At 42.8% G+C, this 27,912-nt stretch overlaps 2 protein-coding genes across 2 annotated transcripts in view; one reads left to right on the plus strand and one right to left on the minus strand.

Annotated features, from left to right (window-relative positions):
* The window catches only part of LOC118362562 (fibroblast growth factor receptor-like 1), a 58,974-nt gene extending 49,318 nt beyond the window's left edge, over positions 1-9,656 (plus strand). The window contains exons 4-7 of the mRNA XM_035742988.2: positions 3,234-3,320; positions 3,446-3,730; positions 7,083-7,436; positions 8,036-9,656. Of these exons, the coding sequence (XP_035598881.1) occupies positions 3,234-3,320; positions 3,446-3,730; positions 7,083-7,436; positions 8,036-8,457 (1,148 nt within the window). The 3' untranslated portion in view covers positions 8,458-9,656. The remainder of the gene's footprint in view (positions 1-3,233; positions 3,321-3,445; positions 3,731-7,082; positions 7,437-8,035) is intronic.
* An 896-nt stretch (positions 9,657-10,552) lies between these two features.
* Positions 10,553-21,893, minus strand: tacc3 (transforming, acidic coiled-coil containing protein 3). Its single transcript, XM_035742987.2, has 17 exons — positions 21,751-21,893; positions 17,165-17,342; positions 16,728-16,849; positions 16,566-16,612; positions 15,311-16,469; positions 15,093-15,150; positions 14,782-14,980; positions 14,632-14,690; positions 13,115-13,245; positions 12,794-12,887; positions 12,545-12,703; positions 12,404-12,471; positions 12,262-12,305; positions 12,012-12,172; positions 11,217-11,323; positions 10,993-11,113; positions 10,553-10,862 (listed from the first exon to the last, which is right to left on the minus strand). Exons 2-17 carry the CDS (start codon positions 17,339-17,341, stop codon positions 10,797-10,799), a joined length of 2,772 nt encoding a protein of 923 aa, XP_035598880.1. The 5' UTR covers position 17,342; positions 21,751-21,893; the 3' UTR covers positions 10,553-10,796.
* Positions 21,894-27,912: the final 6,019 nt, after the last annotated feature.

Here is a 27,912-nt window from a genome sequence, read left to right on the forward strand (position 1 = left end):
GAAAGTTGTTAAAAATATAAATAGTAAAGTAAATTACAGATACCCCCCCAAAAAAATGTTTTACTTTACACCACTGATATTCTGAGAACATGACAACCATGTTCTGTGTATGTTTGGCAGAACGTTGATGGAATATTTTTCTAATCCTCAGAAAACTAGACACATGAATGTTCTTGCAACGTCCCATAAAGCGCATTTAGAACATTAATATAGAGAACATTGTAACCACATTCTAGATACGTTCTGCCTGACATGCAGAGTGTTCTAACTTTAACACCAAAACATGCTAAAAGGGTTCTCAGAAGGTTTTTGCTAAAAGAGAGAATGTTTCCCAAATGGAAAATTGGACACTCAAACTAAGGGAACATTGGGTTAACATTACAAAAACATGTTCTCTCCATAGAATTGTTAGTTGGGTATCCCAAGAATCTGGTCAACCAGTGCAACATGGCACCTCCCCAATCCCCCCAGCTGGCTGTTTGGGGTGGTCTCCTGACAACTGACCCCCCTCATCCCTCCCATACACCCCCAGCTCCACCCCTCCTGCTGCAAGACTTGGACATGACTGCCACACTGAAAGACAGCCAGATAGATATTTTTATTTATTTTTATTTATTTATTAACATTTTACAAGTTGCACAGTGTAAATCTTATATTCTAACACAGTGATTGCACAAACCATGTAAACAAATAGGAGATCATGGTAGCCTTCATTTCTACATGGACACTTTAAATATCTATAGTACCGTGGTAGCGATAGTAGTAGTGCTGTAGTAGTAGTGATAGTACAGACTTTGTTGTCTGTTCAGATACACTGTATTATGTGTGGCTGATAACATATGGTGGTTGTTTGGAGGTTTCCAGAGTGTGGTGATGTAAGGCCACTTACTCCTTACTTTCTCTGGACATGAGAATGTCCCCAACAACATCTGGAACTCATTGTGACACACATAATGATGGGGCCTTTGATTCAGTTAAAGCTCAAGGCCAGGGGAGTGAGAGTGATCTATTTCCTGTGGCTGGATTTGTGAATGAAGAGGAGACAAAAAGGGGAGCGCACCAGACCCAGTGATACAGTAGACTACAGAGACAGTTTGAATGGATTCAATTAACTTCGGTTGTTGTTAGCCATTTACTTTGCCTGCCTTCCCAACAGTATCTCTGTAACCGAATATGCCTGGGTGTGTGGTTATTTGCCTTTCTCTCCCATCTCAAAATGTACAATTGTACTGTATTTAGAATTTATTTTCCGTTCTGAGGATACAATTGGAATACAAATGTTTTATCCCTTAAATGTTGTGCCCTGCAAAACCCTAGTGGATTGTTGCTCTTAGTTGCTACTTGATCAGGGAGGATGGGGCCCCTCTCAAGAAGCGAGAGGAGACACAAAAAGGACTGACAGGGAGTCATCCAAGTCCTGTCCTTTTAATGATAATTGTATTTTTCAGTATTCCAACAATAACAATTATGTGGTAGCACTGAGATGTCCTGCCTCCCCCCAGTCTCTGGGTCCGGTGAGCCAACATTGTGTAAAGACTATAGCAGCCTAGGTAGTATAGGCCTAGAGTCATAAAGGGTGCCATTGTTTCTAAGACCTCCAAAAAATAGAGAGGAAGTAGATTCAGGAACAAAGAAAATGTGAAAAGAAAATCCCGGCAGTGTGGGACTGTGTTCTATTTAGATTTGGAGGTTCAGGAACCGGGAGGAATGTGGAGAGCCCAAGTGAGCAACAGAGAAATATTTCTTCCAATGGAGGCTGTTTTTTTTAAAGGAATGGGTTATTATAGTTGGCCAGTTAAAGCCCTTAAATAGCCATGACATCATGGCTGGGGCTGGAGGGGAGAGACAATGGAGGGTTTGTACCCAAAGAACTCTAGAGAGCTTTGGGGAGAGTCGGAGGGCGGCTAGAGTGGGGGGTTAGAAGCCACATCTGGTCTCTACCTGCCCTATTCAAACGCGGAGTGGGAATCAAGTGTTCCAAACTGCATTTGGAGACATTTTACTGGTGGCTACACTGAGCTCAAGTTCAGTACAAGGTGCATGGCTTTGCTCATATTTGTACTGTGCACCTTCATATTTATGAAATATGCCTTATGAAACATTTTTTCTAAGTACTGTATAACACATTCACTATACTTATGAAATGTGTTTGACGTCAATATTACAATTGAATAGCGGAAACATTTGAGTCTGAAGCCTCAGAAAGTAGGCTACGAAAAAAATGACAAACTCAGCGCTGGAATATTGGAAAAGATTTGAATGTTTGTGAATGACTAATACCATGAAGTGCAGTAGAATCATGTGTAATCTATCTGACGCTCTGCTTTGGTTGATCTTCTATAATCAGTCAATGTTTGGTATTCCAAATGGTAGTAATTGGCATGGAACTTAATATGCACCATAAATTAATCAATGTCTACCTCATAAAGTAGATATGCATTACAAACAATCTATTATGTTTCACTGATTATATTTTCACTAAGCCATGTCTCAGCTCCACCACATGAAGTCAGTCAATGACATCAACTCCACAGCTGTCTCCCAGAGCTGCACTTATGAAAACTGATCATATTACTCCCAAATGTTACAGCGTGTGACCTTAGCATGCACCCCCTCAGTGTATCCTATCTAGAAATGCTAAATTTACTCAGATGGAGTCAAGTGTTTTACTGTGCCTCTTTGGCTCGGGGCGCTTTGTCTTTGTCAAGTGGGCCGTGTCAATGACATTGTAAAAAGTGTGAAACAAATAGCATTGAATTCAACTGAATTTTTCCCCCCACTGTTTGTTGAACCCTCTGCTTCATACTTGTGTCCTGGGTTAAAGGAGCAGTAAAACAGACTCTCACTAACAACCAGTGTCTACTCCATAATAACAACTTCATTGATAGTGATCAGATGCTGTTTTTGAATGCGAATCGATTATATAGATCGTTTACAAACTTTGAAATAATCAAGACAAACACCCATCTGAGATCAGAACTAGAAAGGAACTCTAGTTGATATTAGCCCAAAAGGCCACAGAAGCCTTCACCACTAGTGAAACCCTAATAGGCTTACCTCATAATCTCTGTCATCACCCTCTGTTAAGACCTCTAAGGCCTTTTTTGTGTGCCTATTGGACATACCGATTATACCATGTTAAATTCTATGTTGAAAAGTCTGCATCTTTTGCCCGCAATGATAAAAGGTTATTTTCTCTCACAGTGATATGTTCTGTCCCCTTTCCCTTACAGATTACTCTGGCGCTGATAAGACTGGGCCAGGGGTCCCTGGTGGGGTGGACTCAGAGTATGGCCCTGACGGCCTATCAGGAAAACTAGGTAGGATCATAAAAAAAGTTACATTACTACAGTTAATTGCATTACATTGAGTCTTATTTCATGATTTTCATATCCATCTCTGCAAGGTATTAAACCCAAAACTCTCCTTCCTCCTTTTCCCAAAGTTCGTCCCCGTTTCACCCAGCCTGCTAAAATGAGGAAGCGTGTGATCGCCCGGCCCGTCGGGAGTTCTGTGCGGCTGAAGTGTACAGCCAGCGGTAACCCTCGGCCAGACATCGTGTGGCTGAAGGACGACAGGCCACTGACGGAGAGTGAGGTGGGCGAGGGGCGCCAGAAGAAGTGGACCCTGAGCCTGAGGAACCTGACCCCGGAGAACAGCGGCAGGTACACCTGCAGGGTCTCCAACCGAGCCGGAGAGATCAATGCCACCTACAAAGTGGAGGTCATACGTAAGTATCAGAGAGTCACAGAGGTCAGAGTCATAAATGCACTTAACGAGCCAGTCCACCTGGAAAGATCTCATAACTAATGTATGTGGTAGAATCCTCGGGGGAAGGAACCAGATAATAATGTAGTATATATCACAGTCCTTCAGACCGAGTTCTATGGATGTTGTGATAATGATCATTTTTGTCTATCATGGATGAAAATCAATCTGGTCAACATTGGTACAATTGCCACGTAATCGTAGTAATGTTGGGTCTGGATTTGAGGTGGAACCACAACCTTTTGGAGATCCTTACTTTGAGTTTGATCAGTAAGTCTTAACTCACATCCCTGTTCCATGGATGAATGTTACTCGTATCCCTGTTCCATGGATGAATGTTACTCTTATCCCTGCTCCATGGATGAATGTTACTCGTATCCCTGTTCCATGGATGAATGTTACTCTTATCCCTGCTCCATGGATGAATGTTACTCGTATCCCTGTTCCATGGATGAATGTTACTCTTATCCCTGCTCCATGGATGAATGTTACTCGTATCCCTGCTCCATGGATGAATGTTACTCTTATCCCTGCTCCATGGATGAATGTTACTTGTATCCCTGCTCCATGGATGAATGTTACTCGTATCCCTGCTCCATGGATGAATGTTACTTGTATCCCAGCTCCATGGATGAATGTTACTCGTATCCCTGCTCCATGGATGAATGTTACTCGTATCCCTGCTCCATGGATGAATGTTACTCTTATCCCAGCTCCATGGATGAATGTTACTTGTATCCCAGCTCCATGGATGAATGTTACTCGTATCCCTGCTCCATGGATGAATGTTACTCCCTGTTCCATGTATCCCTGCTCCATGGATGAATGTTATTCGTATCCCTGCTCCATGGATGAATGTTACTCGTATCCCTGCTCTATGGATGAATGTTACTCGTATCCCTGCTCCATGGATGAATGTTACTCGTATCCCTGCTCCATGGATGAATGTTACTCGTATCCCTGCTCCATGGATGAATGTTACTCTTATCCCAGCTCCATGGATGAATGTTACTCGTATCCCTGCTCCATGGATGAATGTTACTCGTATCCCAGCTCCATGGATGAATGTTACTTGTATCCCAGCTCCATGGATGAATGTTACTCGTATCCCTGCTCTATGGATGAATGTTACTCGTATCCCTGCTCTATGGATGAATGTTACTCGTATCCCTGCTCCATGGATGAATGTTACTCGTATCCCTGCTCTATGGATGAATGTTACTCGTATCCCTGCTCTATGGATGAATGTTACTCGTATCCTTGCTCCATGGATTAATGTTACTCGTATCCCCGCTCCATGGATGAATGTTACTCGTATCCCAGCTCCATGGATGAATGTTACTCGTATCCCTGCTCTATGGATGAATGTTACTCGTATCCCTGCTCTATGGATGAATGTTACTCGTATCCCTGCTCGAAGCATGAATGTTACTCGTATCCCTGCTCTATGGATGAATGTTACTCGTATCCTTGCTCCATGGATTAATGTTACTCGTATCCCCGCTCCATGGATGAATGTTACTCGTATCCCTGCTCCATGGATGAATGTTACTCGTATCCCTGCTCCATGGATGAATGTTACTCGTATCCCTGCTCCATGGATGAATGTTACTCGTATCCCTGCTCCATGGATGAATGTTACTCGTATCCCTGCTCCATGGATGAATGTTACTCGTATCCCTGCTCTATGGATGAATGTTACTCAAATCCCTGCTCTATGGATGAATGTTACTCATATCCCTGCTCCATGGATGAATGTTACTCAAATCCCTGCTCCATGGATGAATGTTACTCAAATCCCTGCTCTATGGATAAATGTTACTCTTATCCCTGCTCTATGGATGAATGTTACTCGTATCCCTGCTCCATGGATGAATGTTACTCAAATCCCTGCTCCATGGATGAATGTTACTCGTATCCCTGCTCCATGGATGAATGTTACTTGTATCCCAGCTCTATGGATGAATGTTACTCAAATCCCTGCTCTATGGATGAATGTTACTCATATCCCTGCTCCATGGATGAATGTTACTCAAATCCCTGCTCCATGGATGAATGTTACTCAAATCCCTGCTCTATGGATAAATGTTACTCTTATCCCTGCTCTATGGATGAACGTTACTCGTATCCCTGCTCCATGGATGAATGTTACTCAAATCCCTGCTCTATGGATAAATGTTACTCTTATCCCAGCTCCATGGATGAATGTTACTTGTATCCCTGCTCTATGGATGAATGTTACTCGTATCCCAGCTCCATGGATGAATGTTACTCGTATCCCTGCTCTATGGATGAATGTTACTCGTATCCCTGCTCTATGGATGAATGTTACTCGTATCCCTGCTCCATGGATGAATGTTACTCGTATCCCTGCTCTATGGATGAATGTTACTCGTATCCCTGCTCCATGGATGAATGTTACTCGTATCCCTGCTCTATGGATGAATGTTACTCGTATCCCTGCTCTATGGATGAATGTTACTCGTATCCCTGCTCCATGGATGAATGTTACTCAAATCCCTGCTCTATGGATAAATGTTACTCTTATCCCAGCTCCATGGATGAATGTTACTTGTATCCCAGCTCTATGGATGAATGTTACTCGTATCCCAGCTCCATGGATGAATGTTACTTGTATCCCTGCTCTATGGATGAATGTTACTCGTATCCCTGCTCTATGGATGAATGTTACTCGTATCCCTGCTCTATGGATGAATGTTACTCTTATCCCTGCTCTATGGATGAACGTTACTCGTATCCCTGCTCCATGGAGGAATGTTACTCAAATCCCTGCTCTATGGATAAATGTTACTCTTATCCCAGCTCCATGGATGAATGTTACTCTTATCCCTGCTCCATGGATGAATGTTACTCGTATCCCTGGTCCATGGATGAATGTTACTCGTATCCCTGCTCTATGGATGAATGTTACTCGTATCCCTGCTCTATGGATGAATGTTACTCGTATCCCTGCTCCATGGATGAATGTGCTCATCTAATCATGAAGATGAGAAGCATATTGACCGCGGGTCTGAGAATGAGTGTTGTGTTCTGGTGTGTGGGGTGAGGAGGAGGTGGCTGCTAAACCCCAAGCCCCTCCAATCTGAGCTGATTAAAGTCCAGCTGCCTGCCCCCCCACTCACCCACACACACGAGACGTGTGTGATGTACAACCAGGAGCAAAGGGAGAGGAAACTAATCACGTGCTATTTCTCTCTCTCTCTCTAATAACTGTTGGACATCTGCGCTGGTTCAGGCAAAGAGTCAGCCATGTGGGATGTCTGTGACAGTTTGTCCATTATGTCTCTCTGCAGAGCAGACCAACTCCAAGCCCGTCCTGACAGGCACTCACCCAGTCAACACCACAGTGGACTACGGTGGGACTACCTCATTCCAGTGCAAAGTGAGGAGCGATGTCAAACCCGTCATCCAGTGGCTCAAGCGTGTGGAGTCCAACGAGGAGAGTCGGTACAACTCCACCATTGAGGTGGGCGACCATCACTTCGTGGTTCTGCCCACGGGAGAGGTGTGGTCACGCCCTGATGGCTCCTACCTCAACAAGCTGCTCATCACCCGTGCCAAGGAGGAGGACTCTGGCATGTACATCTGTCTGGGCGCCAACACCATGGGCTACAGCTTCCGCAGCGCCTTCCTCACCGTTCTGCCAGGTAATACCAGTGCCAGGCTGCCTGCCCTCTAGTACATCATACCCCCCATAAACTCTTACCTGGCCTCCCAACAATCCAACTTTCAAAATATTTCCCATTGTGCACACAAACTCCTCTGTTTCCAGTTCTTCTTCCACAGGTTCTTGTGAGCTTTGTATTGGTGAACAATGTGGTATTGATCCACTGCAGTGATTTAGAGTGCTGAGCGATAAGTACTTTTTGAGGTCGGTTCAGTTTCGGTTAAATTATTAAAAAGATAATCATGTTTTTTGGTTTAGCAAATGTTTTTTTTACTTTAATTGCACTATGCATTATGTGGGTTGAATGCTGTAACAACAGAATAAAACAATTAATAAAAGTCCCATGATGGTAGTGACTGCCCATTTACTGCTTATCTGAGTTATCTCTACAGAAACAACTAAATTAAATTCAAATAATTGAAACAACCAAAATATTGGTTAATCGCTCAGCACTATTCATTTCTCTACCAAGACTCTCTCTGCATGTGTAGCTACTTCTTTGTTCAACTTTATTGTAGAATTTAGAATGATTGACTCCATGTTGACTGATCCTTCTTTTTTTGGGGCCCTCTCCTGCAGACACCAAGCCACCCATCACCCCGATGTTCACCCCAGTCTCCAGCCCCCTCCCTTGGCCTGTCATCATTGGCATCCCTGCTGGCATGGTGTTCATCTTTGGTACAGTGCTGCTGTGGTTCTGCCAGAGTAAAAAGCACTGTTCCCCAACCAGCACTGCATCTGCCCAGGTCCTGCAGGCCTCCCACCGGCTGCCCTACCGGGAGAGGGACAGGAGCTTTGTGGCCCCTTCATCCAGCCCAGAGAAGGACTGCCTGGGCTCCATAAACTATGAGGAGTATCTGGCTCAGCAGCAGCTTCTCCTCACTCAAGGGGGCTCTGCTCTCCCCCCCAAAATCTACCCCAAAATCTACAATGACATCCACACTCACACACACTCCCACGTGGACGGGAAGGTGCACCAGCACATTCACTTTCAGTGTTAGCCATGTGCCAAATGTTGTCCCCCTCTCTGTGCCTCTGAAGGATTGCATCGTAAAGCGAAGGTCTGAGCTTTGGACTGAACCTCGGAGAACAGCTCTCTGGTTAAACACATCTGGGGCTGCTCTTTGAACTGTCACCTTGCCTGTGCTGGATCTTGATCTAACTGGACATATCTGGGGCTTTATAATGATCATTCAGTACTGTACAACAGTGAAATTAAGGTGATGGTACATGAGCAGTTTTAGAGGTTAGTGCATAAATGGCTGCCCTAGTGATTTCTCAACTAAAATAACATCTTCCAATGACAATGTATGGTTTTTACTGTACCTGCAAACCTGCCTGGTCCTTGGTGCTACTTTTTTTCATATCAAAACCACTGAACCCTGATGTGCACTTAAATCACCAAAAGATTCTGCAATGCGTTAAAGGCAGCTATTCAGACTTACTGAGAGTGCATATCCTTCAGTAAATACATAAATAATCCATCATTAACTTGTTTACCCATATCAAATAACCAACAAGGATTAGGGTCAGTTTTGACCTTTTATCTCTGATGTTGGGTATAAGATACAGTACTTAAGCTCTGCTAGGTGATGTTGAAGGCGGTATTAAATACAATACAAAAGGGCTGGTATTACGCTCATACTCAGGTAGCCCCTTTGATTTTGGTAAATGTTTATTGTTCAAATGCACATTCATTTAACCCAGACCACTATTGATGTGCCACCAATAATCCTGTTTTTCAATCACAAAAAAAGGCAATATGAAAATACATTGTTAGCATTTATTTGGTATGTGAATCATGTCCATATCAAAGACTGCAAATAGAATATTGTCCCAATGTTGACTGGACTCGCTAAATATCATTGCCAGAATCCAAACGTTACCACTAGCCTTTTGTGTTTTGTAGAATCCTTGCAAATATCGTGTTGCATTGAATACATAGTCCGCAGTCTAATTCAACCACATTTTAGATGTTATGGAGAAAATGTATTTTTCAAAGTCAGGCATTTTACATGCATTTTGATTTTTTAGAAAGGTACATTTAATAAGGTTCTGTAGTTGCAATGTAATATGAAAGACAATGCCAATAAGGATAATCATAGTTTATGCAAGTACTTATACACAATTGGTTGTTTGACAATCTTGTATGATATACCATTAAAAAAAAAGTTGATTTGATAAAAGGACAGGCACAGATTATTTGATTCATGGCCTCAATTCTTTACAGGAACTTGGTTGATGCCTCAATTATAAAAATCTATACTATGAATGACCTCTGAAAATGAGAATTTCAAGGCTGTTTGTAAAAGCCTCCGGTCAGCCCACCGGCTTCCACTGGGATTGAAGGGATGGGTTCAGTGATCGTTAGCTGCCCTGCTAGGTAAGGACCATCAGGAGGCCCCTACAAAAGGCAGGTCAGCTTTCTTCCCAACATGGCTGGAAGAGCCTAGTCTACACAGGGTGATTCAGAGGGCAGCCAGCAAAGGGCCAGTGGTGCTGGAATAGATACAGACAGAGATAGAAAGTGCTCTCACAGGAGAGTGATGGCCCCTGCAAGAGTACACCGACTAGCATCGCTCCCATTTAAGAGTGAATCTAGCCCTTCTCCTCCCCTCTGCCCCACACTACCACCTCATTCTTCTCCAATCTAGGTAGGATTTCCTTTCACCATTTAGGAAGTGCATTGTCCTGGTCCGGGAGTGATGTGACAGGACCCTGTGATTGCTCAGGGAAGAAGGGGAGCATTGTATCAGGGTAGCTTGTTTTGTTGTAAGCATTGTGGAACGGGATGAGCTTTGGTTCTGGAGACAAGAGGCTATTGAAATGTTTTAACAGCACATCACTAGAAGAATCCATGGAGGTACTTTTAGCTACTGTTCGGAATAACTTGTACAAATGTCAATGCTATACAAATGTCACTGCTATGCTCATCAGAACATGCAATGAATGCGCGAAACCAAAAACTCAAAATTACCTTTGTAAAGACTACACTACAAAATATTACTTATGGTAAACAGCATCTCCTGGAGGATCAAAATGGAATTGAAGGCTACAATGCAATTCAAATAAACTTGCAAGGAGCTACAACGGATCTTGATTAGTAAAATGTTTTATTATTACAGTAATAAAGACAGACATGAACAAGACCAAAATTGACAAAATATTAATCAGTAGATGAGCCAGTGAAGTACTATTACATTTCTCAATCTCCAATCAAGAGCAGCAAAACACTTATAAAGCGATATTCACACATGCTCATCAGGAAGAGGACATATTTAGATTTGTAAAAAATCTAAACTACAGCAATAAAGGCAAGGACATAAACATACAGTTGAACTCAACCCTTCTGGACTTTAGCAATTAGCTCATCGCAAAGATTGGTGAGTTCTTCAGTCTCTTTTACCTGAGGGGACAGGGGGGGGAGCAGCAAGGAAAATAATCTGATAAGAACAAGAGCAAAACTTCCATGAACAAATTATGCCAAAAACATTGATAAAGGCAGCCCCATGGACTTCAGACCGAGGTGGACTTACTTTCTGGTCAAGGCTATTCTCCAGTGACTGGACCTTTAGCTGCTCTCTGCGCAGCTGGGCCTGAAGTGCAGAGACCTCTGACTTTAGTTTGGAGCGAACCTCTGCAATCTCTCCATTCGCCCTGGGAGTAGTCGTCAGCCAAGTAAGACTACAGAGGCTGGCAACAATATGCAATTATGTATCCGGCTGTATTTTGAAAAAAAAGTATAGTTTGAATGTCTTACAGGCCAATTTTCTGCTCTGCATGGACTTTCAGGGTCTGGTAGCGCAGCTCCTCCTTCTTGATCCTAGCCAGGTAATCTTGAGCACATTTCTTCAGCATCTCTTCATTCTTAGTGGCACACATTTATAACCAAAAGGTCATGAGGTTGGCAAAGCAAAGTCATGGAACTACATCAATTCAGTATCTTCCTTCACAGCAATGTTACTTACCTACACCAAAGCATGGTGTTTTGCGCAATAATGTGTCAGCAAGATTCTATCAAATCATCATCAAATGTATTTATATAGCCCTTTGTACATCAGCTGATATCTCAAAATGATGTACAGAAACAAAGCCTAAAACCCCAAACAGCAAGCAATGCAGGTGTTGAAGCACGTTGGCTAGGAAAAACTCCCTAGAAAGGCCAAAACCTAGAGATTATAACAGAACATGGCCAAGATGTTCAAATGTTCATAAATGACCAGCATGGTCAAATAATAGGTCTGGGACAGGTAGCACGTCCGGTGAACAGGTGAGGATTCCACAGCCGCAGGCAGAACAGTTGATCATGTATTTTAAGCCTTCTCCAGAAATGATAATTACATCAAAAATGAACAATTGCCTGAGAAAGGTGCTGGACCATAAGGACAGTGATGAAAAAGTTTAAATTTTATTATATATATATATATAAAAAATTTGAACCTATTAAAAAAAAAATATATATATATTTTTTTTTAATAAGTTCAAATTTAGACATGCCACTATGCATAGGTCATGACATTCTTTTTAAAAGGTCATGACATTTTTTAATGCCGACCTTTTTGTAACCCTCGATGGCCTCTTTGTACTTGTCCAGTCTCTTGAAGAGCTCAGAGAAGGACCTCTCCATGGTGTTCAGGTCCTGTGATACCTGCTCCTTCTCCTGAAAGACTTTAGTGATCTCAGCCTGGGCCATCTCCTTCTCCCTTTGTTTATCAGCTGCAGGAAACAATGACAATCACAACAAGTTGTACATTTTACATGAAAAGGATATTAAACATTGCAAAATTGCCTTTACTACAACATACCCAATATCTGAGCAATTGTGGCTTCAAATTCAGACATGATTTTCCTGCAAAAACAAAAAAGCAGAGAAACCAACAGTTAATTGTTAAGAGGTGTGAAATGAGAATAAGTGACCAAATACTAGCGTCAATGCTTATTGCTTACCCCATTGCATGATTATCCCAAGACAGCTTGTCATGCTTTGCCTTCCATTGAGCTTCCTGTTCCTTTACCTATAAAAACAAACCATTATAAATGAAAATGATCATGACTGGATTGAAAGGGATGAGGAAAACAAATACATACTTCTTTCTGGATCTTGGCAATGGCAGCATCCATATCTTGCTGACTGTATTTAAGCACCTCTATGATGTTATCCTCAGTGTTGGCTGGTTGGGGGAAAGTTGAGGCTAGATTCATAGGGGAATTTTGCACAAGAGGAGTCATAGGACCAACAACCTGAACCTAAAGGGACAGAAGACATCCATTTAACAGTTTTCCCACATTACTTAGCTGTACTATATTATAGCATCTTTGAGGACTGAGAAAACTTACAGGTGGTGGGACATCAATAAGTTTGGGGTTGAGAGATTTCAGTCCATTCACCTCATTCACTTCCTCCTTAGCACCAGTCTTCTGGGTATCCACACTAAAACCACATTGACAGAAACCTCGCTCAGATTTGGAGAAAACACCTTGATATTCACCTTTGAATTGCAAACTCATTTTAGATACACAACTAGATTAAGTATGCTCTCAATTCTGGGCCAATTAAATGCAACTAGAACATTTTAAGATGAACACGTAAGTAATTTCCCCCACCCAGTTAGATGGGTAAAACAAAACCATGTGATTATGACCAAAACAGTAACGCACCGTGAAGCAAAGGCATCCGGTTGAGGGAGGTTGTCGAGTCCTGTGGGGCCTCCAGACTTCTTGGGGCTTTCTCTCATGAGGGGGTCAAATTTGAGGTACAGAGATTGTTTCCTCAGTGCGGACTCCTTGAACTGAATTTAAAGGCTACATAATTAGAGGAAGCCCAAAATGTATTTAAAACCTAACATCTGTATGAACATAAACAATATTCAAGTACAGAGACATTAAACTGAACAAGTTCCACAGACGTGACTAACAGAAACGGTATAGTGTGTCCCTGAACAAAGGGGGGTGTCAAAATCAAAAGTAACAGTATCTGGTGTGGCCACCAGCTGCATTAAGTACTACAGTGCATCTCCTCCACATGGACTGCACCAGATTTCCCAGTTCTTGCTGTGTTACCCCACTCTTCCCCAAGGCACCTGCAAGTTCCAGGACATTTCTGGGGGGGGCCTCACACTCCGATCCAATAGGTCCCAGACGTGCTCATTGGAATTGAGATCCGGGCTCTTTGCTGGCCATGGCAGAACACTGACATTCCTTTCTTGCAGGAAATCACACACAGAACGAGCAGTATGGCTGATGGCATTGTCATGCTGGAGGGTCATGTCAGGATGAGCCTGCAGAAAGGGTAGCACATGAAGGAGGAGGATGTCTTCCCTGTAATGCAGAGTTGGGATTGCCTGCAATGACAAGCTCAGTCCGATGATACTGTGACATACCGCCCCAGACCATGACGGACCCTCCACCTTGATCCCGGTCCAGAGTACAGGCCTCAGTGTAACGATAAACGCAATTCCAACCATCACCCCTAGTGAGACAAAACCCCTGGTGATGTCTGGTGAGGACCTGCCTTACAACAAGCCTACAAGCCCTCAGTCTAGCCTCTCTCAGCCTATTGGACAGTCTGAGCACTAATGGACGGGGATTGTGCGTTCCTGGTGTAACTGGGGCAGTTGTTGCCATCCTGTACCGGTCCTGCAGGTGTGATGTATCCTGTGCATGTGTTGTTACACGTGGTCTGCCACTGCGAGGACAATCAGCTGTCCATCCTGTCTCCCTGTAGCGCTGTCTTAGGCGTATCACAGTACGAACATTGCAATTTATTGCCCTGGTCACATCTGCAGTCCTCATGCCTCCTTGCAGCATGCCCAAGGCACGTTCACGCAGATGAGCAGGGACCCCAGGCATCTATCTTTTGATGTTTTTCCAGAGTCAGTAGACAAGCCTCTTTAGTGTCCTAAGTTTTCAGAACTGTGACCTTAATTGCCTGCCATCTGTAAGCGGTTAGTGTCTTAACGACCGTTTCACAGGTGCTTGTTCATTAATTGTTTATGGTTCATTGAACAAGCATGGGAAACAGTGTTTTATCCCTTTACAGTGAAGATCTGAAGTTATTTTGATTTTTACGAATAATCTTTGAAAGACGGGGTCCTGAAAAGGGGCCGTTTCTTTTTTTGCTGAGTGTGTGTGTATATATATATATATATATATATTTTTTTTTAATAATCACTTACATTGCTGGACCCAAACTGCTCCAGGTAGTCCATCTGTCCATCAAAGTCATTTGCCATGACTTGAGAGAACAGGGGGCAAGTGTTAGTCAAAAAGCTAGTCAAGTCGACATTACAGCAACGAACATGAATTCCTCAAGTTATTTGACTTACATGTGGTTCCAGGAACAAACTCATTAAATTCTGACGTGCCATTTTGTGGGTTCTGCTCAAATGGGCAGAGTTCAAAGGGTTCTAGGGTGCTCAGTGAAGGTTGGTCAGGTTCAGTTGGAGGTTCCTGCTCATGGCCAGACAAAGGATCCTGAACTTCACATGATTCCACAATATCAGCAGCTTCAGATGGAATGTTGTCCTACAATTGTAGAAAGAATGTCACCCAAATAAGCACACAACAATCAATATACAGCTTTGGCTAGCCAAAATATTTTTCCAATATATAATCTGATCAAGTTTAAAAAGCTTACAATTCCTTCTCTTGTGGCAGAAAGATCAGGTTCAGTCCTTGAGATTTTGTCTCCAGCACTAGGAAGAATGAAAATATAATCACTACCAGCTAATGGAGCAGTGCAGCTACATTAAGCTTCTCTTTATACAGCACTGATTATGCTTCAAATATAGATCAATACTACCTTTAAAAAACAATAATTTAATAATATTAAAGTTGTAATGAACATGAACTTACAGTGGCCATGGTGAGGTGTCTTTCTGAACAGGCTCTGTCAGTTTATCAGGGGAGGCAGCCACCCTGGCTGAGTTTGATCCCTTGGCCTCTAAACTGGATTTCACCTTACAGACTATAGAGTCACTCATTCTTGCATTTGTACCAAATGGATGGAAGTCTGGGTCATCAAACTTGTCAAAGTTGTACACTCCTTTTGGAACAGGAATATCAGAGTCACTGACCGCTGGCATCACTGGAGATTCCTTAGATAGAGATTCTTTCTTTTCTTCAGGTACAGCCTTTTTCTCTGAAGGCTTAAGACCAGGAGGCCTTTTGACAAACCGCTTGGGAAGAGGCTTACGCTTGATCTCCCCGCCGTCATCGAAATTGAACTCAAGTTTCACTGGCCCGGCATTGGGAGTGGCTTCACCCAGCTGAGGCATGGAGTCTTCAGCGGGCTGGCTCGTCTCCTTGGGAGCAGGTGACAATTGTGCAATAGCTCTCACCTCTGGCTGGACAGGTGCAAATACAACTGGCTGAGACACCCGAACCATGGCTGCAGGTCCCATTTCCTTACCAGCAGTGGCAGTCTCAACTTCCACCTCTGGGGGTTCATTGCATGGCAGCTTTCTTCCAAGTACGGGGGAATTCGGAATTTGGGAGGCTCCTGTTTGGAAAGGATTGACTGAATCAAGGTCGTCAAAATCGAATTTGTAAGAACCTTTGGGCGGCAGAGGAGTCTCCTCATCTCTAGAGATGGCGACAGCTTGATCTGGGTTAAGGTTAACGGATGACTGTACAGCCTCGTCCTCATCAGCGTTGGATAACTCAATGGCTGGATCCTTCGTCATGGTGACCACACTGCTATCTGTTGAACGCACATCAGCTGAGATGTCAGCAAGAGAATTTTCCAGTGATGGCATGAACGGGAGGGTCTCATCCAGTGCCGTTTCAATCTTGTCAAAATCTAACATCTTCTCATGAGAAACTGCCTCAACTACATTAGGTTCACTCAGATTAACAGCCTTGGAGGTTTCAACTAGTTCACTGTGCCTTGCTGGAGAGAGGACCATTTTACCAGACCCTTGGAAGGGATTGATGACATCAAGGTTATCAAAATCCAGCTGATAACCTCCTTTACTCTGAATTGGCATGTCATCATCAGGATAGGATGACACATCTGAAAAGTTAAAAAATCAAGTCAACATTTTATGGTTGAAAAAAGTGACAAAGTGATGTCATAATGGATCTTGGACATTTATTAAAATGCATATACCTGATTTTGGCACATTAACAGGCACATTGATTTCCTGCAGCAACACCCTATAAAAATAAACGAGGATAGATTAGTTTTGAATCTTTCAACTTGATACGATTATGAATAATCATTCTGCCAATGTGACGTACAGCTACAGCTTTAAAAAAAGCACATGCTTACTCTTCAGGTGTTGTAAGCTGCAGAGACTCTAGGGCTTTTGTACAGAAATCTATGCTTGCCATCTTTGTTGGTGATTCTATTCTCTTAGTGTGAGGGTCTCTTCTTGGAGTCTGAAAACAAACCTGAACGCAGACATCAAAAGGTTATCTGAAAACAAAATGTTCTTTCAAACAGACAAATAAATATATAATGGGTTAACCTAACCTGGTTAAATTGTTGGGCGCACATTGAGTGAACTTTATTTTTATGCAGTTTACTCTGAGTAAACACCTCAAAAAATGTTGGGTGTGCGTCAGCTAGTGCTTTTTGCTAGACTAGTCAAACAGTCAAGCATAGATCCTCAAATAACAAGTTTATTTTACAGAGAGAATTATTCTGGAACATTTTAAACTACTAGAAGACTAGGCTTCTTGACAACATATATGCATGCACTGTACCTTCCCTCCCTTTCCTATAGTTTTGTTGGACAGGTTCTCTGCCTGAGACTGGCGAAGAATGGATGGCCTCCCAGTCGGCTGATCCAAGGAAAAGATGTCACAACTTGTCTCTGAATTGCTGTGCTTTCTTCCAGGGCAGATCCCACGATTCTCATCGTTCACAGCAGTAGAACTCATCCTATGAAGAGGGGCACACAGAAGTGAGGGAGCTGAAGCAAAAGTAGGCCCCACCCAGTACACAGCTGGGCACACTGATTAGACTGAGTAAAGCACGTCACGGACGTCCATCTAATTGATGAAGCCCATTCAACCTAATCTCTAGATACAACATTGGGGGGGTGTGTATCAGCTATACACCGAGTGTACAAAACATTAGAAACACCTTCCTAATATTGAGTTACACCTCTTTTGTGCACACGCCAATACTTCCCACAGTTGTCTCAAGTTGGCTGATGTCCTTTGGGTGGTGAAACATTCTTGATACACGAGAATTGTTAAGGGTGAAAAAGCCAGCAGCGTTGCAGTTCGACTCAAACTGTGTGCCTGGCACCTACTACCATAGCCTGTTCAAAGGCACATTAATATTTTGTCTTGCCCATTCACCCTCCGAATGGCACACACAATCCATGGGCTGCGGTCCAAACACTTAAGACACCCTCGTCCACTTACCCTCGCTTAATGCCCTTAGGGAAATCCCCTTCATCTTGATGGGCGGTCCAAATGATTCGCCAAGCAAGGTTAGTTTGCAACGTAAGCCCCTCAGCCCTCGTTTTAGTCAGCTTCGCGAGTGTACAATTATGTTCACTCCGGGGCCTGAAACTCCCCACAATTCAATTTGCGATGATTATACATGCGCTAAGAAGTCTGCAAAAACGTACACTTGTATGTTGACTTCTCTATTGATGTTTAAGTAAAAACTAACACAAATAAGTTTGAAATGGTGCTACTAATGCACATGACAGCACAAACACATCTCGTAAAAAGTAAATATTTTTGTTTGGTTATCTTTTGGAAATTGTAGAAAAACCTTTTCCTTCTTCAGAAGTTCCAGCTAGGCAGGCTAATGTTAGTTAGCTAATTAATTTGCTAGCTATCATACAGTAGGTGTATATTAATAGAGGTAAGCCGATACCAATCGGAGGACCAAAATAAGCCAATACCGCTTAAAATCATCCAATAATTTTTATTTTTATTTTTTTTAAATGACAATTACAACTATACTGAATGGACACTTATTTTAACTCAATATAATACATCAATAAAAATCAATTTTGCCTTAAATTAATATTGAAACATATTCAATTTGGTTTAAATAATGCAAAAACAAAGTGTTGGAGAAGTAAAAGTGAAATATGTGTCATGTAAAAAAGCTAATGTTTAAGTTCCTTTCTCAGAACATATGAAAGCTGGTGGTTCCTTTTAACATGAGCCTTCAATATTCCAAGGTAAGAGGTTTTAGGTTGTAGTTCATATAGTATTTATAGGACTATTTCTCTCTAAACCATTTGTATTTCATATACCTTTGACTATTGGATGTTCTTATAGGCACTTTAGTATTGCCAGTGTAACAGTATTACCAGTGTAACAGTATAGCTTCCGTCCCTCTCCTCGCCCCTGGGCTCGAACCAGGAACACATCGACAACAGCCACCCTCGAAGCATCGTTACCCATCGCTCAACAAAATCCACTCTGCAAGGGGAACAACTACTCCAAGTCTCAGAGCGAGTGACGTTTGAAATGCTATTAGCGCGCACCTTGCTAACTAGCTATCCATTTCACATCGGTTACACCAGCCTAATCTCAGGAGTTGATAGGCTTGAAGTCAAACAGCTCAATGCTTGAAGCATTGCGAAGAGCTGCTGGCACAACACACGAAAGTGCTGTTTGAATGAATGCTTACAGGCCTGCTGCTGCCTACCATCGCTCAGTCAGAGCAGTCTATCAAATCACAGACTTAATTATAACATAACACAGAAATACAAGCTTTAGGTCATTAATATGGTCGAATCCAGAAACAATCACCTCGAAAACAAAATGTTTATTCTTTCAGTGAAATACAGAACCGTTCCGTTTAAAAATATATACTTCTGTGTATTGATTTTAAGAAAGGCATTGATGTCTATGGTTGGGTACAGTCGTGCAACGATTGTGCTTTTTTTCACAAATGCGTTTTTGTTAAATGTTCCGTTCGACGAAGTTGGCTGCCTTTGTTAGGAAGAAATAGTCTTCACACAGTTCGCAACGAGTCAGGCGGCCCAAACTGCTGCATATACCCTGACTGTTGCAAGAAAAGTGACACAATATACCTAGTTAAAATAAATTATTGTTAGCAGGCAATATTAACCAAATATGCAGGATTAAAAATATATACTTGTGTATTGATTTTTATGGTTAGGTACACGTTGGAGCAAAGACAGCCCTTTTTCGCGAATGTGCACTGCATCGATTATATGCAAGTAATATCAACCATGTGTAGTTAACTAGTGATTATGATTGATTGTTTTTTATAAAATAGGTTTAATGCTAGCTAGCAACTTACCATGGCTTCTTAATGCATTCACGTAACAGGCAGACTCCGAGTGGAATGCAATGAGAGGCAGGTGGGTAGAGCATTGGTCTAGTTAACTGTAAGGTTGCAAGATTGAATCCCCGAGCTGACAAGGTAAAAATCTGTAGTTCTGCCCCTGAACAAGTCAGTTAACCCACCATTCCTAGGCAGTCATTGAAAATAAGAATTTGTTAACCGACTTGCCTAGTTAAAAAAGGTGTAAAAATGTATTTATAAAATCGGCCAAATCGGTGTCCAAAAATACCAATTTCCGATTGTTATGAAAACTTGAAATCTGCACTAATTAAAGCGGCCATTCAGTTTTTATTTTTTTATTTATTTTTTAAAATCGGCCGACCTCTAATTAATAAATATATTTAATTTAAGTCGACATGCACTTATAATTGAAAGTAGCGCATATAAAGCATCCGAAAAGACAATCAATGCGGGATGAATGAGTGACGAATTTCAAGCCACGGGTAGTCCATTTAAAAATCATTCCTTCCTCCCTCACCCTGCAAGTGTATACTCGTCAGACATCATCAGAAGTGTTCAATTCATTTACATTTACATTTAAGTCATTTAGCAGACGCTCTTATCCAGAGCGACTTACAAATTGGTGCATTCACCTTATGACATCCAGTGGAACAGCCACTTTACAATAGTGCATCTAAATCTTTTAGGGGGGGTGAGAAGGATTACTTTATCCTATCCTAGGTATTCCTTTGAGGGTTGAAGGGATAGAGTGTTTCTTTTAGGTGTTTAGACCGCAGGCCATGTCTCAAGGATTAAAAATAATTTAACCTGTCTCTTCTCCATCTACACTGATTGAAGTTGATTTTACAGGTGACATCAATAAGGGATAATAGCATTCACCTGGTCAGTCGCATGAAAAGACCATGTGTTCCTAAAGTTTTTTTACACTCAGTTCGTGTCGTTGGATCCTTGTTGACAATGGATACATGTAAACGTCACCAACCTGTAGAAGTCTAAATGTGCAATTTATTTGGAAATAAAAGCTGAAAGGGTCATGTGCTACCAGTGGGGAGAAAGAACTATTCGTCAGGCCACAAAGACTTGTCATTCAAACAAGTTTGTTTACAGACATTCCAATTGATAGCCAAGGTTACATTTATATTACCACTACATTTATATTACCAGATTCTGAATTGTACACACTTGTTAGCATGCCAAGATTGTTGAGTTGGTGACAATGACTAGAAGCAATTTACCCACTACGTCCTCACACCATAATGTGGCCTGCAGTTCCAGGGCTTGTCAGTTTTCCCTACACTGGATGCATCTGCCAGGCCTGCCAAAGAGCACACCAAATCTGCAAAGCCCATTTGGAATCATTCAGAGTTTGGCTAAATGAATTTCCCTTAGTGCATAGCCAATTAAACTAAACCACCGTGACTGCAGCATTTTGTGGATGGTCCGGCTTAACTAGGACATAAAAAGGTTTGAAGCAATGCCACTGGTTTTGCTCGTACATGAACTAATAATGGCAATCGCATAACAGCTAACGTTAGCTAGTATGCTAACAAGGAACAAGTCCAAATAAAATATTGTTCACATTAGGTACGCTACCTAATAGCGCTAGTTTGTTATTAATTCAGCACGTTAGCCAATAACAATTAACAGTAGAAAACTAGCGGACCTTGTCAACTGCTAGTTAGGTTGACATCAACCATAGTTAACTAAGCAATACCTTAATTATCACAATTACCTAAATAAGCAGTTTATCCTAACATAAATGACCAGTTTATATTGTACTGTTTAGATAAGACATTGGAGGGAACTTGTTCTCGAGAACCCAAGGCAAAGCTAACGTTAGCGTCTAAGAATGCGCTAGGAGTTAACTAAAGTCAGTTAGCTTGTTAACGTCAGTTACTAACCATAAGTAATTTAGTTAGCTAGCCAACGTTAGGTAAATCGCTAGCGTCGGGCTACAAAAGATGCATCAAATAAAGGAAGACATTTTGCGCGATAGACCAAGTCAGATGAACAATTAAAAAGCAGCCAAATAGCTACATACCTCAATCAAGGAGTCGGATAAGCATAAAATAACGCAAATAACTCAACCCACAGTTTACTTTTCGAAATCGTCTTGCAATGCAAGTGGTCGGTAGATTTCGAATTTAAACGCCTCGATTTGGACCAATTAAACAGACAGAAAACACAAAACATGGGGCGGAGCTTCATACGAATAAGCCAATAGCGTTGCGTGACTTTGAACCGACCAGTGAACTTGCGCCAAAGTCGAGACAAAGACGATTTAAAACACTATTTCCAGGCTCGCGTTTGATGCCATTTTTTATGATTAGAGAGTGTACATTTTACAACACGACGGAGGCAAGAGTCTTTATACTGTCTGTTCCGTAATGAAAATGGATATTCTTTGCAGCCTCTGCTCTAGGAGAGGGAGAAAATTAAATGAAAGAGTGCATTCAGAAAGTATTCAGACCCCTTCCCTTTTTCCACATTTTGTTACATTACAGCCTTATTCTAAAATGGATTAAAACAAAAAAAAAATCCTCACCAATCCCCCATAATGACAAAGCAAAAACAGGGTCTTAGAAATTTTAGCAAATTTCAAAAAAAAAAAAAAAACATAAATACCTGATTTACAGTATACAGTATTGAGACCCTTTGCTATGAGACTCTAAATGAAGCTTGGGTGCATCCTGTTTCCATTGATCATTATGAGATGTTTCTACAAATTGATTGGAGTCCACCTGTGGTAAATTCAATTAATTGGACATGATTTGGAAAGGCACACATCTGTCTATATAAGGTCCCACAGTTGAAAGTGCATGTCAGAGCAAAAACCAAGCCATGAGGTCAAAGGAATTGTCCGTAGAGCTCCGAGGCAGGATTGTGTCGAGGCACAGATCTGGGGAAGGGTACCAAAACATTTCTGCATCATTGAAGATCCCCAAGAATACAGTGGCCTCCATCATTCTTAAATGGAAGAAGAGACCTGGCCAAACTGAGCAATTGGGGGAGAAGGACCTTGGTCAGGAAGGTGACTAAGAACCCGATGGTCACTCTGACAGAGTTCCTCTGTGTAGATGGAAGAAACTTCCAGAAGGACAACGATCTCTGCAGCCCTCCACCAATCAGGCCTTTATGGTAGAGTTGTCAGACAGATGCAACTCCTCAGTAAAAGGCACATGACAGCCCACTTGGTGTTTGGCAAAAGGCACCTAAAGGACTCTCAGACCATGAGAAACAAAATTCTCTGGTATGATGAAATCAAGATTGAACTCTGTCCTGAATGTCAAGTGTCATGTCTGGAGGAAATCTGGCACCATCCCTGTGGTGAAGCATGGTGGTGGCAGCATCATGCTGCAGCATCAGCGGAAAAATAAACGGAGCAAAGTACAGAGAGATCCTTCATGAAAACCTGCTTCAGAGAAATTGCGGTGGGAACCATGAGGCCACGTCTTTCGAATGCCCCACATGGGTGAAAGAGAATGAGGTGGCCAAAGTCAGGGTTGTACAGAGCATTTCATATGCAGCAGCTGTGAAAAGGGCTGGAAGGGCTGAGAGTTGCACCAGAAAAGTCCATTGTGGTGGATAGGCCTACACTGCAGGCTGCAGGGGTTGCCTTTCACCAGCAGGATCCTGACACTTTAAAAGTTACGAAGGTGGACTTTGTGGCCTTTAAAGCTATGGTAATTAATGGCACTGCCAAGGTGGGGAGATGGTCCAGGAAGATAGAAATCATAGTGGATGTGGCGAAGCAGTTCCTGGGGCTGAAAGATTTCTCAACGAAGGAGTTACATGGGCTCCTGACATGGCGCAGCGGTCTAAGGCACTGCATCTTAGTGCTTGAGGTGTCACTACAGACCCTGGTTCGATTCCAGCTTGTATCACAAACGCACAATCGTCCGGGTTAGGATTTGGCCGGGATAGGCCAAAATAAAAATACATTTAACCTTTATTTAACCAGGTAGGCCAGTTGAGAACAAGTTCTCATTTACAACTGCAACCTGGCCAAGATAAAGCAAAGCAGTGCGACACAAACAACAACAGAGTTACACATGGAATAAATAAACGTACAGTCAATAACACAATAGAAAAATATACAGTGTGTGCAAATGGCGTAAGGAGGTAAGGCAATAAATAGGCCATAGTAGCGAAGTAATTACAATTTAGCAAATTAACACTGGAGTGATAGTTGTGCAGATGATGATGTGCAAGTAGAAATACTGGTGTGCAAAAGCTGCAGCGATCGGTAAGCTGCTCAGATAGCTGATGCTTAAAGTTAGTGAGGGAGATATGTCTCCAACTTCAGCAATTTTGTTTATATATTTTTTTTAATTAAAAAATGTAAAAAATTAAAAAATAGATTTTTTATTTTTTACAATTTTTTTGCAAATCGTTCCAGTCATTGGCAGCAGAGAACTGGAAGGAAAGGCAGCCAAAGGTGGTGTTTGGCTTTGGGGGTGACCAGCGAGATATACCTGCTGGAGCGCGTGCTACGGGTGGGTGTTGTTATGGTGACCAGTGAGCTGAGATAAGACGGAGCTGTACCTAGCAAAGACTTATAGATGACCTGGAGCCAGTGGGTCTGGCGACGAATACGTAGCAAGGACCAGCCGACGAGAGCATACAGGTCGCAGTGGTGGGTGGTATATGGGGCTTTGGTGACAAAATGGATGGCACTGTAATAGGCTGCATCCAGTTTGCTGAGTAGATTGTTGGAGGCTATTTTGTAAATGACATCGCTGAAGTCGAGGATCGGTAGGATACTCAGTTTTACGAGGGTATGTTTGGCAGTGTGAGTGAAGGAGGCTTTGTTGCAAAATAGGAAGCCAATTCTAGATTTAATTTTCGATTGGAGATGTTTAATATGAGTCTGGAAGGAGAGTTTACAGTCTAGCCAGACACCTAGACACTTGTAGTTGTCCACATATTCTAGGTCAGAACCGTCCAGAGTAGTGAGGCTAGTCGGGGGGGGTGCGTGCAGCTATCGGTTGAAAAGCATGCATTTAGTTTTACTAGCATTTAAGAGCAGTTGGAGGCCACGGAAGGAGTGTTGTATGGCATTGATGATCATTTGGAGGTTTGTTAACACAGTGTCCAAAGAAAGGTCAAATGTGTACAAAATGGTGTTGTCTGCATAGAGGTGGATCAGGGAATCACCAGCAACAAGAGCGACATCGTTGATTTATACAGAGAAAAGAGTCGGCCCAAGAATTGAACCCTGTGGTACCCCCATTGAGACTGCCAGAGGTCCGGACAACCTGGTAATAGGGTTGCAACAATGGTGGCGGATAATTTTATAAAGAGAGGTTCCAGATTGTCTAGCCCAGCTGATTTGTAAGGGTCCAGGTTTTGCAGCTGTTTCAGAACATCTGCTATCTGGATTTGGGTGAAGGAGAAGCTGGGGAGGCTTGGGCAAGTAGTTGCGGGGGGTGCGGAGCTGTTGGCTGGGGTTGGGGTAGCCAGGAGGAAAGCATGGCCAGTCGTAGAGAAATGCTTATTGAAATTCTCAATTATTGTGGATTTATCGGTGGTGACAGTGTTTCCTAGCCTCGGTGCAGTGGGCAGCTGGGAGGAGGTTCTCTTATTCTCCATTGACTTTAGTTTTGGAGTTAGATCTACAGGATACAAATTTCTGTTTGAAAAAGCTAGCCTTTGCTTTCCTAACTGACTATGCGTGTCTCTGGTGGCACAGCTAGCAATGCGATGCAGTGCCGTAGACCACTGCGCCACCCGGGAGTCCAGGAAATTACTTTTAAAGAATGACCAGGCATCCTCTACTGACGGGAATGGTAGGGTGCGGGTACAGTGGAGGTAAACCAAGGCATTGAGTGATGATGAGAGAGGTTGCATCTCTGGAGGCACTAATTATGCTGGGTGAGGTAACCGCATGTGTGGGAGTTCGGACAAAAGAGGTATCTGAGGCATGTTGAGTGGGACTAGGGGCTCCGCAGTGAACTAAAACAATGTTAACTATCCTAAACAACAGAAACTAAATTATACCTGCCAGCCAAGTTGCTCTTAAAAAAAGATAACACATTTGAGACTATAGCGAATGATGTTCTACTCAATATACTCTTTAAACTAATTTCCTGTATCCCCTTCTCCCTCATACTAAACTCAGCAAAAAAAGAAACGCCCCTTTTTCAGGACCCTGTCTTTCAAAGATTATTCGTAAAAATCCAAATAACTTCACAGATCTTCATTGTAAAGAGTTTAAACACAGTTTCCTATACTTGTTCAATGAACCATAAACAATTAATGAACATCCACCTGTGGAACGGTCGTTAAGACACTAACAGCTTACAGATTGTAGGCAATTAAAGTCACAGTTTCTGAAAACTTAGGACACTAAAGAGGCCTTTCTACTGACTCTGAAAAACACCAAAAGAAAGATGCCCAGGGTCCCTGCTCATCTGCGTAAACGTGCCTTTGGCATGCTGCAAGGAGGCATGGGGACTGCAGATGTGGCCAGGGCAATAAATTGCAATGTCCGTACTTTGAGACGCCTAAGACAGCGCTACAGGGAGACGGGACGGAGAGCTGATCACCCTCGCAGTGGCAGACCACGTGTAACAACACCTGCACAGGATCGGTACATCCGAACATCACACCTGTGGGACAGGTACAGGATGGCAACAACTGCCCAAATTACACCAGGAACGCACAATCCCTCCACCAGTGCTCAGACTGTCCGCAATAGGCTGAGAGAGGCTGGACTGAGGGCTTGTAGGCCTGTTGTAAGGCAAGTCCTCACCAGACATTGTCACCTAAGTGGACCAGACAGGACTGGCAAAAAGTGCTCTTCACTGACGAGTCGTAGTTTTGTCTCACTTGGGGTGATGGTCGGATTTGCGTTGATCGTCGAAGGAATGAGCGTTACACCGAGGCCTGTACTCTGGAGCGGAGGCTGAGGGTCCGTCATGGTCTGGGGCAGTGTGTCACAGCATCATCGGACTGAGCTTTTTGTCATTGCAGGCAATCTCAACGGTGTGCGTTACAGGGAAGACATCCTCTTCCCTCATGTGGTACCCTTCCTGCAGGCTCATCCTGACATAACCCTCCAGCATGACAATGCCACAAGCCATACTGCTCGTTCTGTGCGTGATTTCCTGCAAGAAAGGAATGTCAGTGTTCTGCCATGGCCAGCGAGCACGTCTGGGACCTGTTGGATCAGAGGGTGAGACCTAGGGCCATTCCCCCCAGAAATCTCCGGGAATTTGCATGTGCCTTGGTGGAAGATTGGGGTAAAATCTCACAGCAAGAACTGGCAAATTTGGTGCAGTACATGAGGAGGAGATGCACTGCAGTACTTAATGCAGCTGGTGGCCACACCAGATACTGACTGTTACTTTTGATTTTGACCCCCCCCCCTTTGTTCAGGGACACATTATTCCATGTCTATTAGTCACATGTCTGTGGAACTTGTTCAGTTTATGTCTCAGTTGTTGAATCTTGTTATGTTCATACAAATATTTACACATAAGATAAAGGCAGTTGATGTAGTGGTGACACTGACTCGATTAAAGTGTTTATCCCTTTATGTTTTGAGTACCTGTTGTCCCTTATCAGCAAGGAGGTCGAAAGGGTGAGCAGAAAGTAACTGACATTGAAATATGAGAAGTGCCAGTGATTTTGTTTTATCGGTTCTCTCAGATTGATGATTTAATGAACCTGGTTTTTCCTGACAGTCTGGAAATGCCAAGAGCTTCCTGTGCAATTGCTCCTTCATTGAGATCTACAACGAGCAGGTTTATGATCTGCTGGACAGCGCTTCAGCCAACCTGTTCCTCAGAGAGAACATCAAGAAGCGGGTGTTTGTGGAAGGGGCTGTAGAACATTTTGTCACTTCAGCTGCTGAAGCTTACCAGGTACTAAATCATTTCAATGACTTGCTTTTGTCATAGCGTAAATTATACTCGCTTAATTTATTGTGTAGGATTGATTTGACTGACGTTGAACTGTTGGCGTTGAATTTGTTTCTCCTGCTTCCCTCTCAGGTGCTATCAATAGGCTGGTGTAATAGGCGTGTGTGTGGCTTCTATCTCCATGAACAGGGAGTCATCGCGGTTCTATGCAGGCTTCACCATGACTCTGCAGTCCAAGGAGGCTGCTGGAGGTGGTGAACATCCGCACATCCCAGCTGAACTTGGTGGACCTGGCTGGGTTGGAGAGGCAGAGAGAGAGACACACACACACACGCATG

This window comes from Oncorhynchus keta, chromosome 29, assembly GCF_023373465.1.
Source record: "Oncorhynchus keta strain PuntledgeMale-10-30-2019 chromosome 29, Oket_V2, whole genome shotgun sequence".
Lineage (NCBI taxonomy): Eukaryota > Metazoa > Chordata > Actinopteri > Salmoniformes > Salmonidae > Oncorhynchus > Oncorhynchus keta.

Coding starts and splice junctions, on each gene's coding strand:
- tacc3 (XM_035742987.2), bottom strand. CDS start 17,341: ATGAGTTCTACTGCTGTGAACGATGAGAATCGTGGGATCTGCCCTGGA. Junction 12,472..12,544: donor TTGCCAAGATCCAGAAAGAA/GTATGTATTTGT, acceptor TTGTTTTTATAG/GTAAAGGAACAGGAAGCTCA. Junction 11,324..12,011: donor CCATCGAGGGTTACAAAAAG/GTCGGCATTAAA, acceptor TGTGCCACTAAG/AATGAAGAGATGCTGAAGAA.